At 45.2% G+C, this 19,212-nt stretch overlaps 1 protein-coding gene across 1 annotated transcript; it reads right to left on the bottom strand.

The window, feature by feature from the left end:
• Positions 1-307: 307 nt before the first annotated feature.
• On the bottom strand, positions 308-2,291 carry LOC129536764 (C-C motif chemokine 2). The gene is made up of 3 exons (XM_055395859.2): positions 2,130-2,291; positions 1,267-1,381; positions 308-830 (listed from the first exon to the last, which is right to left on the bottom strand). The coding sequence occupies exons 1-3, from the start codon at positions 2,203-2,205 to the stop codon at positions 725-727; spliced, it is 297 nt and encodes a 98-aa protein (XP_055251834.2). The 5' UTR covers positions 2,206-2,291; the 3' UTR covers positions 308-724.
• Positions 2,292-19,212: the final 16,921 nt, after the last annotated feature.

The following is a 19,212-nucleotide window of genomic DNA, read 5'->3' on the forward strand; positions in this document are numbered from 1 at the left end:
GTCAAGGGCTGTGAACACAACAATGGTGGTGAACCTGCTGCTGCTAAACAGGTGACAAAGGTCACTGGGATCGGGGCATATGGTGTTGGGAACTGGCGTGGTAGTGATGAAATGCCTGATTGCGTCCTGCCTTAAAAATTCTTCTGTAGGGACTCAGATGAGCTCACCTGGTGAAAAAGATCACAGCCAGTTCACATTCTTATCCTTCCCAAACATGAGCCTCACACTTCGAAACCCTGCTCCTCCCCCATCAACCAGGATTACACTCAGCTTTTAAGTTTCCTTCAAGAAAACGTCAATAGTCAGGTTTCGTACAAAAATAAATATATGTATTTTTTCAATAGTTACATAATATATATTTCCACAATAGCAGTTTTAGAAATGACTTAGAATGTAAAACCAAAAGTTCTTGCATTAATCATTCTTGCGAGGACACTTCCACCATCCCAGGGGTAGAATTGAGATTCACAGAGGAAAGCAATTTGCCCAAATCTCCATTAAAAACAAACAAACAACCAAAAAAAAACAAAAAACACTAGAGGTCATGAAAGATAAACTTAAAACATCAATAACTTAAATAAGATTAACATTATTTAAGGCATCGTGTTTCATATTAATAAAGTTCATACTCTTTAAAATTATAATAAGGTAATATCAGAGGGCAGTTAGGGAAAGCCAGAAGAACACAAATTGTCTTCAGATTCTTGGGTTGTGGAGTGAGTGCTCAAGGCTTCGCAGTTTGATTTTTCTTGTTGAGATAGTTTATGGAGTCCTGGACCCATTTCTGCTCGGGGTCTGCACATATCTCCTTGCCCAGGATGGTCTTGAAACTGCGGAGGAGAGAGAGAGGGTAAGATTAGATGGAGTTCCTTTGAAATCTCAGCCTACAAATGTAGCCCTTTTGCCCTGAAGCTGCCATGGGAACTCAAGGAGGAAAACAGGTGGAATGATGGCAAGTTGATCATATAGATGAAAATGAAATCTGTCACTGCTTCCATATTTTCCCCTTCTGTTTGCCATGAAGTGATGGGACTGTGCCAGGACCTTCATTTTTGATCATATAGATGTCCCAGTTGAAACCATCCTGACTTCAGGTTAAAGAAACTGGGATGGTCTGAATGAGCACCCAGAGGGAGCGTGACGTTGGGGAGCACTTTTGGATATTGGATCAGATCATGTAACTCTCTGACGTTACGTTTGAGTGAGCCTTGCCCCTTGCACCCTGAGGAAGAACTAGACCGTGGAGGGCTGGTGTGCTCAACTTACATCACAGCTTCTTTGGGACACTTGCTGCTGGTAACTCTTCTGTAGTTCATCAGCCTCTGCAGGGAGATCTTCTTGTTGAATTTATAGCAGCAGGTGACTGGGGAGTTAATTGCGTCTGGAAATAAAACCACAAAGAAAAAGCATTTTAGAATGGACTAGGTTCTTTCCGATCTCAATCAGAGCAGAAAAGAGGAGTAAGGAGAAGGCAAAAGGGAGTCAGGGGTGCAGGGAGAACCCCTTACATCCTAATATTTCAGCTTGTGCTTCAAAGCTACAATATCAGATGAACTCAGTTTCCTAAGCCCTAAAATGGGCATATAGCACTGACAATGAACTGAGGGAAAGGAGCTTTGTTAAAACTGGATAATTTAGGGAAATTCTGTTAGTAGGAGCAAATAATCCAAGTTATCAAAGTTAGCTAATGGTCCCCTTTTAGGTACGAAGAAATGGATGCTTGGTCGTGTGTTTCCCTGATACCCACTGCCTCTGCAAAACTGAGTCTCTGGAGACCAGATTTCAGATCTTCTCCTCTGGCCTCCATAGTATCTGGATATACCCTGCCAGAGACCCCCCTCTCCTTATATCCCAGTCCCCAAATGCTGCTGAAAGGAGCCAGGGCAGTAACTGCACTGGGCTCAGGATTCCGGAGCCGGAATCCTGGAAGGAGCTGGATTTGAGGTCCACAGCTGGAATTCTCATCCAGGCACCGTCCAAGAGAAGCTGTGTGATTAAGCTCACTCCTATGCCTCTTGGACTTTCCTGATCTTGCAGTGACAGTGAGAGTGCAGGTACCCTTCTGCTTTGCTGGCCCATCATGACCCAGAGAGAGGGCAATGAGATTCGGAGGAAAGAAGGGGGCTCACCTGGCTGAGCGAGCACCTCAGTGCTGAAGACAGCTACTGCGAGTAGCAGGCACAGCAGGGCAGAGGAGACCTTCATGTTGCAGCGAGAGGATTCAAGCTTCAGCGTGGGAGCTGTTGGTCTCTGGATTGGTCTCAGCCTCTCTGCTCCTCCAGTGGCTCTGCCTGCCTTTTATTGAAAAACCGAGAGGGTGGAGCCCATGAGAGAGTGAGGCTGGCCCCGGGCGGCATCCTCCTCAATGAATGACGAAGTGGAATCTCAAACGTGCTGAGCAAGTGAAGCAGCCGACATTTCCAGGAAGTAGGAGAGGGAAGCGGTGGGCAATTTTCCATTTGCAGCTGAGATCAAAAGAAAGGGGGAAGGGCAGGGTGCAGTTATATCCAGAGAGACCGCAGACGTAAACCAAATGGTTTATTCTTAAGATTCCCCCTTTCCTGAAGTGAAAACTCTGCAGAAAAGAAAGGAAGCCAGGGAAATAGAAGTCACAAGGATTCTGAAAGAAAGCATTCTCCCCCAAACTCCCCTCCCAGCCAGGCTGCCACATAACATTGAGCAGAGTTCCCTGTGCTACTCAGAAGGTCCTTGTTGGTTATCCATTTAATAAATATAGCAGTGGATCACTGTATTTGTAATAAGAAATGGGTTCTATTGAACAAATGACTGGTCCACTCTCAAACAACAGCCCAGGGACCTTCAAGCCAAGGAGGAGTCCTGAAGTCTTGGCAGGCACCCCCAATAGCATATTAAATCCTTTTGCTCTTTAAAATGTAGGATGGTGGTACAAGTGAAGCTTAGTAGAACTACAGGGTTTTTTTAAACTATAAAACTGAATTCTATTAATAGAATCATCAGATTTAAGATGTGGAAGAAGCTATCTAGATCATGCATATGTAATACTCATGCAGTACTTAACTCTGTACTGGGAATATTCAGTACTCTAAACCCATCCAGTAGATATTGTTCATTTCCGTTTTATAGTCAGAAAGCCAAGGTACAGAGGAGTTAAGGAACCTGTCCAAGTTCCGCCAAACAAAACCCAGTGTCTGTGCTGTCATGACTAGGACATACTTCGAGATGAAGGGGCACATTCTCCAGCTGGCTGCCTGGCCATGTGTGTGGATGCCCTCTGATCTCAGTCTCTGCCGAATCAGCAGACATCTGAAAGGGAGCTGAGGACATTCCTGGCAGTTAAGTTATTACAGGAATCTGGAGCCTGTGGTTAGCATGGCAGGCAGACAAGACAAGAGGCGTGTCCTCGGCTATGGCAACTGTTATCCCAGCTTCATTAGGATTCCCAAGGAGAAGGCATGAGCCAAAGAACAGTCTTCCTGGAATTAGAACGGCTGCCTTCATGCTGCAACTCCGCCTTAGACTTCCTCAGAAACCCCAGAATCCGTCATAACACCTAAAAGACCTTAGTGTTCATTTCATTGAACTCTTTTCTTTCACAAATATGATGGAATTCCTTGAGGCATTCCGGTGGCTGAGCCAAGCCTTGGATTCAGGCCTCGACTCCCCCAATTTCACTGCCTCATGATTCTGAGCTTGCTTGGCTTTGCCCAGTGGGCATGCCCTGCTGATCCTTCTTTCTCAAAGATTCTTTGAGACAGTGTCTTTGAAACATATGGAACTTTTGGGAAGAGCTGTCTGCCAATCACTGCATTTGTTTTTGTTTGTTTTTTAAACTTTTTATTTTATATTGTAGTATAGCTGATTAACAATGTTGTTATGGTTTCAGGTGGACAGCAAGGAGACTCAGTCATACAGATACATATATCCATTCTCCCCCAAACTCCCCTCCCATCCAGGTTGCCCCATAACAATGAGCAGAATTCCCTGTGCTATTCAGAAGGTCCTTGTTGGTTATCCATTTAATAAATATAGCAGTGGATCACTGTATTCGTAATAAGAAATGGGTTCTGTTGAACAAATGACTGTGTCTGGTCCCTAGTTAATGATCAGTAATGGCAAAGAGAAGTAGCTGACATCATTGAGTGTTTCCCAGGAGCCAGACCCTGTGCTGGGGTGACTGGCGACATTGTCTCATTGGTCCTCCAAACAACCCAACTTGCTTTATGTTGAAATGGAAGTTAACTAGCTTTGTCTAGGATCTCACAGGTAGTAGCAGGTGGAGCTGAGATTCTCACCCAGGACACTTGGATACCAGAATCCCTACTTCCTGGGACTGGGCTTAATGTCTCAGGATGGATACTGGTTTCCCAGAGAATCTAAGAGATGGTCTGGGAATACATGCCTGAAGTTAAGCATAGTCTCCATTCCTGAAAACACTTGATTTGTTCAGTAAGAGTGGACTGAGTCATTGGCAGAGCACTGAGCCAAACAGAGATTTCAACCTAAGTTGGGTGTGCCATGGGAGGGAGTTAGACAGAGTCAGACAGAAGGCAAATCGGGCTGCAAGAGGAGTGGAAGCAAAGAAGTGCACAAGTTAATCTGTTCTCTTTGTCCTGCCTTCTGCAATTACACCCAAGAATCTGGAATGGCCTCTCTGATTTTAACATACTGTCTAGGTTCATCATAACTTTCCTTCCAAGGAGCAAGTGTCTGCTAATTTCATGGATGTAGTCACCATCCTCAGTGATTTAGGAGCCCAAGAAAATGAAATCTGTCACTGCTTCCATATTTTCCCCTTCCGTTTGCCATGAAGTGATGGGACTGGATGCCAGGACCTTCATTTTTGAATGCTGAGCTTCAAACCAGCTTTTTCACTCTTCTTTTTCAGCCTCATCAAGAAGTTCTTTAGTTCCTCTTCACTTTCTGCCATTAGAGTGGTATCATTCGTGTATCTGAGCTTGTTGATATTTCTCCCGGAAATCTTGATTCCAGTTTGTGCTTCATCCAGCCCAGCATTTCGCATGATGTACTCTGCATATAAGTTAAATTAGCAGGGTGACAATATACAACCTTAACATACCCCTTTTCCAATTTGGAACCTGTTCGCTGTTCCATGTCCAGTTCTAACTATTGCTTCTTGACCTGCATACAGGTTTCTCAGGAGACAGGTAAGATGGTATTCCCATCTCTTTAAGAATTTTCCACAGTTTGTTGTGAGCCACAGTCAAAGACTTTAGTGTAGTCAATGAAGCAGAAGTAGATGCTTTTCTGGAACTCCTTTGCTTTGTCTATGATTCAGTGGATGTTTGGAATTTGATCTCTGGTTCCTCTGCCTTTTCTAAATCTAGCTTATAAATCTGAAAGTTCTCAGTTCACACACTGCTGAAGCTTAGCTTGAAGAGTTTTGAGCATAACCTTACTAGCATGTGAAATGAGTGCAATTGTGTGGTACACTGAACATTCTTTGGCACTGTACCCCTTTGGGATTGGAATGAAAACTGATCTTTTCCAGTCCTGTGGCCACTGTTGAGTTTTCCAAATTTGCTGGCATATTGAGTGCAGCACTTTAACAGCATCATCTTTTAGGATTTGAAATAGCTCAGCTGGAATTCCATCACCTCCACTAGCTTTGTTCATAGTAATGCTTCCTAAGGCCCACTTGACTTCACACTCCAGGATGTTTGGCTCTAGGTGAGTGACCATACCATTGTGGTTATCCTGGTCACTAAGACCTTTTTTGTATAGTGTATTCTTGCCACCTCTTCCTAATCTCCTCTGCTTCTGTTAGGTCCATACCATTTCTGTCCTTTATTGTGCCCATCCTCGCATGAAATATTCCCTTGATATCTGCAGTTTTCTTGAAGAGATCTCTAGTCTTTCCCATTCTATTGTTTTCCTCTGTTTCTTTACGTTGTTCTTTTAAGAAGGCCTTCTTATCTCTCCTTGTTATTCTCTGTAACCCTGCATTCGATTAGGTGTCTCTTTCTCTCTTGTCTTTCGCTTCTCTTCTTTGCTCCACTATTTGTTAAGCCACCTCAGCCAACCCCTTTGCTTTCTTGCTTTTCTTTTTTTTGGTGACGGTTTCGGTCACCCCCTCCTGTACAGTGTTATGAACTTCCATCTGTAGTTCTTCAGGCACTCTGTCTAGCAGATCTAATCCCTTGAATCTATTCTTCACCTATACTGTATAATCATAAGGTATTTGATTCAGATCACACCCAGCTGGCCTAGTGACTTTACCTACTTTCTTCAATTTAAGCCTGAATTTTGCAATAAGAAGCTTATGATGTAAGCCATGGTCAGCTCCAGGTCTTGTGTTTCTGACTATAGATCTTCTCCATCTTTGGCTGTAAAGAATATAATCAATTTGATTTTGGTGTTGGCCTTCTGGTGTCCATGTGTACAGTCATTTCTTGTGTTGTTGGAAAAGGGTTTGCTATGACCAATGTGTCTCTTGACAAAATCCTCTTAGCCTTTGCCCTGCTTAATTTTATACCCCAAGGCCAAACTTGCCTGTTACTCCAAGGATCTCTTGACTTCTTAGTTTTTCGTTCTAATCGCCTGTTATGAAAAGGACATCTTTTTCCTGGTGTTAGTTCTAAAAGGTCGGTCTTCCCCAGTAGCTCAGACAGTAAAGGATCTGCCTGTGATGCAGGAGACCTGGGTTTGATCCCTGGGTCTGGAAGACCCCTGGAGAAGAGAATGGAAACCCAATCCAGTATTCTTGCCTGGAGAATTCCATGGACGGAGGAGCCTGGCGGGCTACATTCCATGGGATTGCAAAGAATCAGACATGACTGAGCTACTAACACTAACCTAACACACACTAGAAAGTCTTGTAAGTCTTCATAAAACCGGCCAGCTTTGGCTTCTTTGGCATTAGCAGTTGGGGCATGGACTTGGATTACTGTGATGTTGAATGGTTTGCCTTAGAAGCCAAGGCTCTACTCCAATATAAAATAAAACATGTTTTAAAAAGCTGAATTGGACTATGATAGCTCAATAAATCGGAGAAGGCAATGGCAAGCCACTCCAGTAAATCCCATGGATGGAGGAGCCTGGTAGGCTGCAGTCCGTGGGGTTGCTAAGGGTTGGACATGACTGAGCGACTTCACTTTCACACATTGGAGAAGGAAATGGCAACCCACTCCAGTGTTCTTGCCTGGAGAATCCCAGGGACGGGGGAGCCTGGTGGGCTGCCGTCAGTGGGGTCACACAGAGTCGGACACGACTGAAGTGACTTAGCAGCAGCAGCTCAATAAATAAATGAAGGTGTTGAGATCTTGATACTGCTTTCTCCTGGTTCTGTCAGGCTATTATCATGCCTTGTCCCTTAACCAAAGGCCTTGTAGACATTCTGTAGTAAACCTCTTCATTTTGTGTAAGGAGATCAGATTCTTGCTATGGCCAGAGACAGGTCAAGCTGGCCTCTGTTTGCACATGGTCACTCAGAGAAGTTTTCTGTTTGTTTTTTTTCCCCCTGAGTTTTCAGACAGATTTCTGAGTATTTGAAGCTGTGTCACTGCTTCAGGAAGGCATCACCATTTTTGGAAAGTGACTGGGTCACTGCAAGTGTCAAGCAATAAGCAGGATGAAAGGTGAAATTATGAATCAGAAGAGAAAGTTTTCTGGAAGGTGGTAGCCATCTCCCTCTCACTTCTGCTCTGTCAAGAATAGCTGTTCTTCCCAGCTGGAGGGTCAGTCACTGTGTAGGAGAAATGAGTGAAAATTTCCACTCTGAGATAGCTTTGGAAGTTCCCAGATTCCTTGGAGAAGAAGGCACTTGGCCATAGCCTGCATTCCAGATGCTGGGCTTGAAGCCAGCCAGAGACGTCTCACGTGGGGCTGTGCTGGGAACATCCCAGCGCAAGGTCTGGCTTGGCCCCCTGCTTGAGGGCATACAAGGGAAAGGCTGGGAAGCAGGGAGTGTGGGGACGAGGCGGAGTCAAGGTTTTGCTGTTCTCCAGAATCCGCAGTCCCCCTGGGACCCCCTCCTCAACAACGCACAGATGAGGAATGGAATAGTTCCTCATGGTGAATAATCCTTCCTTTCTTCCTCCCAGTGGGCTGACACCCCCACTTCCTACCCAGGATCCTCCGCGTGGACCTTGATCATCAGCTCAGACTCCCACTCAGGGTCAGGGGTGAAGGAAAGAGGAATAAAGAGTGAGCTTTCTAGAAATATCTGAAGTCAGCGTCTAACCCTTGCCTCGGTCCCTTCTCTAGTTTGCTTGCTTTCCCCTCTGCCCCTAGCAGGGGCATGCTTCCCTCTGCTTGCGATGCTCCTCCAGCTCAGGCCTTTGAGTGAGATGCACAGGAAGCTTTGTGCCCCTTATTTACTTCCTAGAAACCTCACCAGGCTTCTTTAGCTGCTCCACATTAACTCTGAGTTTTAGGGAGATCAGTGCTTATTTTACTGGGACCCCAACTCTGAGATCCCTTGCCTTTCAAGGATGAGAAATTCATTCTTTATTCTTTGTTTAAATATTTATTTATTTGGCTATGCCAGGTCTTAGTTGCAGCATGTGGGATCTAGTTCCCTGACCAAGGATCGAACCCTGGGCCCCCTGTATTAGGAGCACAGAGTCTTAGCCGTGGGACCACCACGGAAGTCCCCATTCTTTATTCTTGCACAGAATGTCAGATAAAAACAGAACCTTACAGATTATCTTCCTATTTCACAGATGGAGAAACTGAGGCCAAGAAGGAGGCTGTGACAGGCCCAAAGTGACATGGTAGACAATTGGCAGGGTTTGTGGGGATTTATCCACATCTGGGCTCTCAGTGTAGCACCCCCTCTCAGATGCTGCACTGGCTCCTTGTTAGGACATGCAAACAGTTAGCATCTATTCTCTGCAGAGCACCAGGTGGCAGGCTGGGGGTGGAGGATGGGAAAAGTGAACCCAACATGCAACTTGTTTTCCAGAAGAGATGACTGAGCATCCATGGTAAGGTGGGCTGGGTAAAAAAATAAACCAAAGCAGCGCTCACCCCAAGGTTCAGCATCCAGACATTTCCTGTGTGCTTTGTGAAACTGCCCCAGGTTTATATGTATGAAAGAACCAAGGATATTTGGGAGGGGGTCAGGAGGAGATAGCTTACAGGAAAAGAAAGGGAAAAATCCACCCGCAGTGACCCAACCCAGGGTGGCTGGGGGAGGGAGTGGAGTCTCAGGCAAGACCTGAGGGTGGTTGGGGTTTGTCACTTACACTGCCTTCAGGGCCAGCCCTCAGTTCAGTTCGTTCACTTCAGTCACTCAGTCGTGTCCGACTCTGTGCGACCCCATGAACTGCAGCACGCCAGGCCTCCCTGTCCATCACCAACTTCTGGAGTCCACCCAAACCTATGTCCATTGATTCAGTGATGCCATCCAACCATCTCATCCTCTGTCGTCCCCTTCTCCTCTTGCCGTCAATCCTTCCCAACATCAGGGTCTGTTCAAATGAGTCAGCTCTTCGCATCAGGTGGCCAAAGTATTGGAGTTGCAACTTCAACATCCGTCTCACCAATGAACACTCAGGTCCCTTCTCCTTTAGGATGGACTGGTTGGATCTCCTTGCAGTCCAAGAGACTCTCAAGAGTCTTCTCCAACACCACAGTTCAAAAGCATCAATTCTTTGGAGCTCAAATTTCTTTATAGTCCAGCTTTCACATCCATACATAACCACTGGAAAAACCATAGCCTTGACTAGACGGACCTTTGTTGGCAAAGTAATGTCTCTGCTTTTTAATATGCTGTCCAGGTTGGTCATAACTTTCCTTCCAAGGAGTAGGTGTCTTTTAATTTCATGGCTACAATTGCCATCTGCAGTGATTTTGGAGCCCAGAAAAATAAAGTCTGACACTGTTTCCATCGTTTCCCCATCTATTTGTCATGAAGTGATGGGACCAGATGCCATGATCTTAGTTTTCTGAATGTTGAGCTTCAAGCCAACTTTTTCACTCTCCTCTTTCACTTTCATCAAGAGGCTCTTTAGTTCTTCACTTTCTGCCATAAAGGTGGTGTCATCTGCATATCTGAGGTTATTGATATTTCTCCTGGCAATCTTGATTCCAGCTTGTGCTTCCTCCAGCCCATCGTTTCTCATGATGTACTCTGCATATAAATTAAATAAGGTGGCAATATACAGCCTTGACGTACTCCTTTTTGTATTTGGAACCAGTCTGTTGTTCCATGTCCAGTTCTGACTGTTATTTCCTGACTTGCATACAGGTTTCTCAAGAGGCAGGTCAGGTGGTCTGGTATTCCCATCATTTTCAGAATGTTCCCCAATTAATTGTGATCCACACAGTCAAAGGCTTTGGCATAGTCAATAAAGCAGAAATAGGTGTGTTTCTGGAACTTTCTTGCTTTTTCGATGGTCCAGCAGATGTTGTCAATTTGATCTCTGGTTCCTCTGCCTTTTCTAAGTCCAGCTTGAACATCTGGAAGTTCATAGTTCACATATTGATGAAGCCTGGCTTGGAGAATTTTGAGCATTACTTTACTAGTGTGTGAGATGAGTGCAATTGTATGGTAGTTTGAGCATTCTTTGGCATTGCCTTTCTTTGGGATTAGAATGAAAACTGACCTTTTCCAGTCTTGTGGCCACTGCTGAGTTTTCCAAATTTGCTGGCATGTTGAGTGCAGCACTTTCACAGCATCATCTTTTAGGATTTGAAATAGCTCAACTGGAATTCTAGTGATGCTCCCTAAGGCCCACTTGACTTCACATTCCAGGATGTCTGGCTCTTGGTGAGTGATCACACCATTGTGATTGTCTGGGTCATGAAGATCTTTTTTGTATAGTTCTTCTGTGTATTCTTGCCACCTCTTCTTAATATCTTCTGCTTCTGTTAGGTCCATACCATTTCTGTCCTTTATTGAGCCCATCTTTGCATGAAATGTTCCCTTGGAATCTCTACTTTTCTTGAAGAGATCTCTAGTCTTTCCCATTCTATTATTTTCCTCTATTTCTTTGCACTGATCCCTGAGGAAGGCTTTCTTGTCTCTCCTTGCTGTTCTCTGGAACTCTGCATTCAATTGTGTATATCTTTCCGTTTCTCCTTTGCTTTTCGCTTCCCTTCTTTTCACAGCTATTTCTAAGGCTTCTTCAGACAGCCAGTTTGTTTTTTTGAATTTCTTTTTCTTGGGATGGTCTTGATTCCTGTCTCCTGTACAATGTCACAAACCTCCGTCCATAGTTCATCAGGCACTCTGTCTATCAGATCTAATCCCTTAAATCTATTTCTCACTTCCACTGTATATTCCTAAGGGATTTGATTTAGGTCATGCCTGAATGATCTAATGGTTTTCTCCACTTTCTTCAGTTTCAGTCTGAATTTGGCAATAAGGAGTTCATGATCTGAGCCACAGTCAGCTCCTGGTCTTGTTTTTGCTAACTGTATAGAGCTTCTCCATCTTTGGCTGCAAAGAATAAAATCAATCTGATTTCGGTGTTGACCATCTGGTGATGCCCATGTGTAGAGTCTTCTCTTGTGTTGTTGGAAGAGGGTGTTTGCTATGACCAGTGTGTTCTCTTGGCAGAACTCTATTAGCCTTTGCCCTGCTTCATTCTGTGCTCCAAGGCCAAATTTGCCTGTTACTCGAGGTGTTTCTTTACTTCCTTCTTTTAATGAAAAGGACATATTGTTTGGGTGTTAGTTCTAGAAGGTCTTATAGGTCTTCATAGAAATGTTCAACTTCAGCTTCTTCAGTGTTACTGGTCAGGGCATAGTCTTGGATTACACTTAATGGTTTTCCTTGGAAACAAACAGAGATCATTCTGTCGTTTTTGAGATTGCATCCAAGTACTGTATTTCGGACTCTTTTGTTGACTATGATGGCTACTCTATTTCTTCTAAGGGATTCCTGCCCACAGTAGTAGATATAATGATCATCTGAGTTAAAATCACCCATGCCAGTCCATTTTAGTTCGCTGATTCCTAGAATGTCGACATCACTCTTGCCATCTCCTGTTTGATCACTTCCAATTTGCCTTGATTTATTGACCTAACATTCCAGGTTCCTATGCAATATTGCTCTTTACTGCTTCTATCACCAGTCCTATCCACAACTGGTTGTTGTTTTTGCTTTGGTTGCGTCCCTTCATTTTTTCTGGAGTTATTTCTCCTTGATCACAGTAGCATTTTGGGCACCTACCGACCTGGGGAGTTCATCTTTCAGTGTCCTATCTTTTTGCCTTTTCGTGCTGTTCATGGGGTCTCACGGCAAGAATACTGAAGTGGTTTGCCATTCCCTCCTCCAGTGGACCACATTCTGTCAGAGGCCAGGCCTCAGGGACCAGCATATGAGTCTTACACTGCCTTCAGGGCCAGGACTCAGGGACCAGCATATGAGTCTTACACTGCCTTCAGGGCCAGCCCTCAGGGACCAGCATATGAGTCTTACACTGCCTTCAGGGCCAGCCCTCAGGGACCAGCATATGAGTCTTACACTGCCTTCAGGGCCAGCCCTCAGTTCAGTTCAGTTCAGTCGCTCAGTCATATCCGACTCTTTGCAACCCCATGAATCACAGCACGCCAGGCTGTCCATCACTAACTCCAGGGGTTCACGCAAACCCACCTCCATCGAGTCAGTGATGCCATCCAGCCATCTCATTCTCTGTCGTCCCCGTCTCCTCCTGCCCCCAGTCCCTCCCAGCATCAGAGTCTTTTCCAGTGAGTCAACTCGTCGCATGAGGTGGCCAAAGTATTGGAGCTTCAGCTTTAGCATCAGTCCTTCCAATGAACACCCAGGACTGATCTCCCTTAGAATGGACTGGTTGGATCTCCTTGCAGTCCAAGGGACTCTCAAGATTCTTCTCCAGCACCACAGTTCAAAAGCATCAATTCTTCGGTGCTCAGCTTTCTTCACGGTCCAACTCTCACATCCATACATGACCACAGGAAAAACCATAGCCTTGACTAGACGGACCTTTGTTGACAAAGTAATATCTCTGCTTTTTAATATACTATCTAGTTTGGTCATAACTTTCTTTCGAAGGAGTAAGTTTCTTTTAATTTCATGGCTGCAATCAACATCCGCAGTGATTTTGGAGCCCCAAAAAATAAAGTCTGACACGGTTTCCACTGTTTCCCCATCTATTTCCCATGAAGTGATAGGACCAGATGCCATGATCTTAGTTTTCTGAATGTTGAACTTCAAGCCAACTTTTTCACTCTCCTCTTTCACTTTCATCAAGAGGCTTTTTAGTTCCTCTTCACTGTCTGCCGTAAGGGTGGTGTCATCTGCATATCTGAGGTTATTGATATTTCTCCTGGCAATCTTGATTCCAGCCTGTGCTTCTTCCAGCCCAGCTTTCCTCATGATGTACTCTGCATATACGTTAAATAAGCAGGGCCAGCCCTCAGGGACCAGCATATGAGTCTTACAGTGAGTCCACAGTGGGTGCTGTGGGCGAGGGGGTCACGTCTAGGAAAACTGATAGAATACTGACAGTGTAAGTCTTGCTATCACTCCCCAGACAGACTGTAACCAGGGGTAGCACAGTGGAGAAGCCACTGTCCTCACTTGGGGTTACACTGCCCAAGGTGGCCCAGGCAGGGTCAAGGGAACTGCCGAGCTCATTTGAGGTCCCCCTGTGATGGCCTTGAACTGGGGGGCATCGTAGGGAAACAGAGCTCAGGAAGCACAGATGGAGTGGAGACAGAGGATCATCACTTTGATAGTCTTCTGTTGCATCCTGCTTTTAACACCTGTGCTGGGCTCCCCTGAAGGAAAGGCAAGTGACACATAAACACTGCAGTAACTAGAGAAACTTGGACCTGTGAGAGAAATCTTCACAGTGGTACTTTTTACTTATTTATTTATCCACCTACCTATCTATCTATCTACCTATCTATGACTTCCCTGGTGGCTCAGAGGGTAAAGTGTCTGCCTACAATGCGGTAGACCCAGGTTCAATCCCTGGGTCAGGAAGATCTCCCGGAGAAAGAAATGGTAACCGACTCCGGTACTCTTGCCTGGAAAAATCCCATGGACAGAGGAACCTAGTAGGCTACAGTCCATGGGGTCGCAAAGAGTCGGACACGACTGAGCGACTTCACTTTCACCTATCTATTTATTTATTTTTGGTTCTGCTGGGTCCTCATTGCTGTGCGTGGGCTTTCTCTAGTCCGGAGAGCAGCGGCTACTCTCTAATTGCAGTGTGCAGGCTTCTCATTGTGGTGGCTTCTCTTATTGTGTAGCATGGGCTCAAGAGTGTGCAGGCTTCAGTAGCTGCAGCACATGTGGTTGTCAGGTGTGGCGCACAGGCTCTAGAGCACTGCAAGGTAGGTTCTTAACCACTGGGCCACCAGAGAAGCCCTATGGTGATACTATTTTTTAAAATTTTAATTGGAGGCTAATTACTTTATAATATTGTATTGGTTTTGCCATACACTGACATGAATCTGCCCTGAGTGTACATGTGCTCCCCATCCTGAAACCCCCTCCCTCCTCCCTCCCCATATCACCCCTCTGGGTCATCCTAGTGCACCAGCCCCGAGCATCCTGTATCATGCATCAAACCTGGACCGGCGATTCGTTTCACACATGATAATATACATGTTTCAATGTTATTTTCCCAAATCATCCCACCCTCGCCCTCTCCCACAGAGTCAAAAAGACTGTGACTGTTCTATACATCTATGTCTCTTTTGCTGTCTCACATACAGGGTCATCGTTACCATCTTTCTAAATTCCATATATATGCGTTAGTATACTGTATTAGTGTTTTTCTTTCTGGCTTACTTCACTCTGTACAATAGGCTCCAGTTTCATCCACCTCATTATGTATGGTGATACTTTTAAGATGAGCCAGCAAGTTTTGAAACTCGAGTGACTATTGGATGGAGGAGGGGTGCACTTTGGAGCAAACTTACAGAGATCAGAGATTTGAAGTGCTTACATATCTTCTTGGGATCCTGTTAAAGTCTAGATTCTGATTCTATGGATCATGGGTGGGTCCAAGACTCTGAAATTCTAACCAGCTCCCGGGCGATGCTGATGATGCTGGTCCATGGTTGCATTGCTGCTGCTGCTGCTAAGTCACTTCAGTCGTGTCCGACTCTGTGTGACCCCATAGACGGAAGCCCACCAAGCTCCCCTGTCCCTGGGATTCTCCAGGCAAGAACACTGGAGTGGGTTGCCAATGGTTGCATTAGAAGAACCTTAAAAGGGCTCATCAGGGGAAACTGTGGTCAGGAATGGGAAACGTGAGTAGTTCATTTTGTCTAGACAAGGGTTCTTATCTGTAGCACTTGACTAGGTTTCAAGAACCATCTGGGATCATCTTCCACATTTATATGACTGTGTATTTTTTCTGTAGAGCAGGTCCACAGCTGCTATCAGATTACCAAAGGCATTTATGACCTCCAAATAGTTAAGGACCACAGAACCTATCCATAATAGAGTTCTGATCTTCACTTCTGACCTGCTGAATTGCAATCTGTAATTTTACCACGTAAAGCTATATTCACCCCCACTTTCTGAAATTGAAGTATAATTGATTCACAATATTGTGCTCATTTCTGCGGTACAACAAAGCGATTCAGTTATACATGTATATTATTTTGTGTTCTTTCCCGTTATGGTTTATCACAGAATATTGAATCTAGCTCCCTGTACTATAGCGCAGGACCTTGTTGTTTATCTATTCTCTGTATAATCGTTTTCATCTGCTAACCCCAAACTCCCAATCCATTCTTCCCCTACCCTCCAAAGCTGGGCATCCCTGGACAGAATTGCAGGGTTTATGGAGTAGAGTCTGTGCTGGACAGACTGGGTGGTAAGAGCAGGAGAAAAAGGCACAGAAGAAAAAAAAAAAAAACAGAGTAAGAGAAGACGGGGGATGAAGAAGAGGGAAACTTGAATCATGGAACCATTAGAGCCAGATGGGGCCTTGCCGCTATCTAGGTGTGTGGCCTTGCCCGAGTCACTTGACCTCTCTGGCCTCTTCTGTAATGCATGATTAGTAAGACAGTGTTTCTAACGTTGTCATGAGACTTGGATGAAATAATAAGCCAACAATGCTTTGCAAGCAACGTGTAAAAAGCTGTGTCATTCTGAGGGCCCGAGCAAGCTACAGCCTCCAGACAGTCTCTGGGTACAAGCCCAGGCAGCCTCCAGTGCAGAGCACGTGGAATTTATAGTTCCCTGACCAGGGCTCGAACCTGCATCCCCTGCAGTGGAAGCGTGGATTCTTAACCACTGGACTGCAGGGGAAGTCCCCAAACCTCCACTCTTATTTCTTGCTATGAAAGTGGATTGGGCATCTGTATCACGCAGTCAGGTCTTGATTTTCCAGGCTGTTTTTCACTGCTGTTTTCCTGTCCACGTGTGGACAGAGAGAGAGCCTCAGGGGCTGATAAAACTGAGGGTCAGAGAAGACCAGTCCCCAAGCTGAGTGAGGGTATCAGGTCCTCATCAGAAGTTCACATTCTTTTTTTTTTTTCTCTGCAGTTTGTTTGTTTATTGTTTATTTTTGGCTGCACTGTCTTTGTCGCTGCGCGTGGGTGTTCTCTAGTTGCTGAGAGCGGGGGCTACTCTTCATTGCAGTGCTCAGGCTTCTCATTGCTGTGGCTTCTCCTGTAACAGAGCATAGGCTCTAGGCTCAAGGGCTTCAGTAGTTGCAGTATACAGACTCAGAAGCTTAGTTGCTCTGTGGTATGTGGGATCTTCCTGGACCAGGGTTCGAGCCCAGATCCCCTCCAATGGCAGGCAAATTCTTTAACAATTGTGCCACCAGGGAAGTCCCTGGAAGTTCACCTTCTGACAGGCCCTTGTCTGTCTCTAACCTCCTATTGCCCCCAGACTCCTTCTCTGCTTCTAGAACTCTCCATGCTCCATCCTGCTTCAAGGCCCTTGCCCAGCAACTAGTATGGTATTTTTCATATAGTGGGTTCTCAGTAAATAATATTTGAACCGATGAACAATCCAAGAATCTCAAATCATTTCTCCCAGATATCTGAATTATGGGCTGAGTATCAGACAGGGAAATGAGAAGCAAGAATTTTGGTTTACCAAGTTCGCCACTTCTCTTTGGGGAAGAGATAGTGGCAGGGCTGGGGAAATAGTGACTGGGCTGCTACTAAGTGGTAGCTTTCGGGTGCCCCATAAAACCCTCTTTGGGGATGAGTTGTTTCTCTCTTCTGGTTGCAAAACATTGCATGCCGAAAAAGAGAAACTTGAGTTGCCAAAAAAAAACCTCTTTCTTTGTTAATAGTTTCCCTGGCTCACTGGTGGAGCCCCAGGTTGCAAAGCACTCAAAAGCTCTTCATGCATTTACTGTAAATCAGAGGTCCCCAACCTCATGGCACTGGGAACAGCTTTTGGGTCATGGACGGTTGGGGTGGGAGGAGGATGGTTTCAGGATGATTCAAGCGCATTATATTCATTGTGCACTTTACTTCTATTATTACTACATCAGCTCCACTTCAGACCATCAGACGTTAGATCCCAGAGGCTGGGGACCCCTGCTGTAAACTGGAGTCTGAGAAAAAGTCTGGATGCAGATGCTGAAGACATTTGTCTGAGGGAGAGAGAAAAGCAGGAGGGTAATTGTTCTGCAAAGCACACACAACTCTTCTGTCTTAGATTAGAGGACCTTAAAACAAAGCATTTGGAAATAACCCAGTTCTGTAGCTTACTGATTGCTCAAAAATATAAGCAGAGTAGCAAGGGAACTTTACGTTGTTTTCCTTGGCGCTGTTTATGTGGGGTGGGAATGGCAGGCGTGCAGGAGGGCAGGCAGTTTTGTCCTGTATCCCCAGCATCAGCACTCAGCAATAGGTATTCAACAAATATGTAATAATGAATGAATTAGGGGAAAATAATTAGAGCTGGAAGGTACCATAGAGATCCCAGACTTGAAAATCCCTGCTCTGCTTCAATTAAAATAGGGGAGGAAAGTTTCCCAGGATTTTAGAGAATTTTAAATCATTGCAGGCAAGCCGTGTGTGTGTGCGCACATGCATTTGTGTGTGTGTGTGTGCGTGCATTTGTGTGTGTGTGTGCGTGCATTTGTGTGTGTGTGTGTGTGTTGTGGGAAGTGCCTGGTCATGGATCTTAACATTTTCCAGTGAGACTGCCAGCTATTTTTTCTCTGGAAGAAACATTTCTTTGTTTAGCAAAATTTTACTGAGGCACTCATTGTAAATAGGCATTTATTGCCCTGGAGGAAGGAAGGAAGGAAAGAAGCTTTGGTGGCCAAAGAGAAAGGCTGACCCTCCAAAGACCCCTGGTGATGCAGAGCTGGACACAGGGAGCAAATGGACCAAACAGACATTTGCATAAGGACTAAGAGACCTCCTAAGAGGAGAGGAATCGAGACCCTTTCTTTTGAGTTCAAAATTATGAGACGCTTTGAGTCTGAAGAGGTTCCAAATGGATTGGTGACCCAAGTTCCAAACTCAGACTGAGAATTCAGGGGGTGAGGGCTGAGGTGGGGAGACCATCTGGACCACCCCTCCCTGGTGCTGTGGATGCTGTAATCATGCTTTAGGGGCAGTGGTCAAATCTGTGAGTTTAGACTGGTGCTGCTGCATCATGGTCAAGAATAGACGTGGCGTCATTAGAGCCAGGAGCTGGGAACCCCTCTGGCGGTGGGGATCAGCTGTCCACAGTTACCCCTTGGTACAGGGATGAAATCAACGGCAGACAAGAGCCTTGGCCACTGATTGGTGAGTCAGATCACCCAACTCTCACTTTGGGTAAAATTTAGCAGCTGGACTTATCAGCTTCCCCGAATAGGTCTCCATGGTTCTTGGGGAATATGAGGAGACTGGGAAGGGGCACCTATGCGTGAATAATTACTTTTCCTCCCAATTTGGACAACTTGGGGCTCTAGGGATTAACTGAACATAGTAGAAGAGACATGAACTGTTTGTGCCTTGAGATGATGAAAAAGATTATGTCAGTTCCAGACACACATAATTCATTACTGTTGACAGTTCACTGCTCCAGTACCACGTGCCCTCTTTCTTTTCCCCACTCCCATGCAATTAGGCTGCACTTACATTCCAAAATCATGACCTGCTTTTCCCTTATGTGGTTTTGATTTTATGACAGGGGTAAACATTAATCTTAAGTATCTACTGAATGCCTTCTAGAACTTGTGTGCAGTTCATGATGTGTGCTTCACGATTCATTAAACTGTGTGATTAGCAAGAGCACTGTGGGTGAGAGAGGGATTATAGTCCCCATTCCACAGATGAGGCAACTGAGGCTTAGAAGCTGACTTGCTCGAAGAC

This window comes from Moschus berezovskii, chromosome 20 (assembly GCF_049115385.1).
Source record: "Moschus berezovskii isolate FMDL1 chromosome 20, NW_MosBer_1.0, whole genome shotgun sequence".
NCBI classification, from domain to species: domain Eukaryota; kingdom Metazoa; phylum Chordata; class Mammalia; order Artiodactyla; family Moschidae; genus Moschus; species Moschus berezovskii.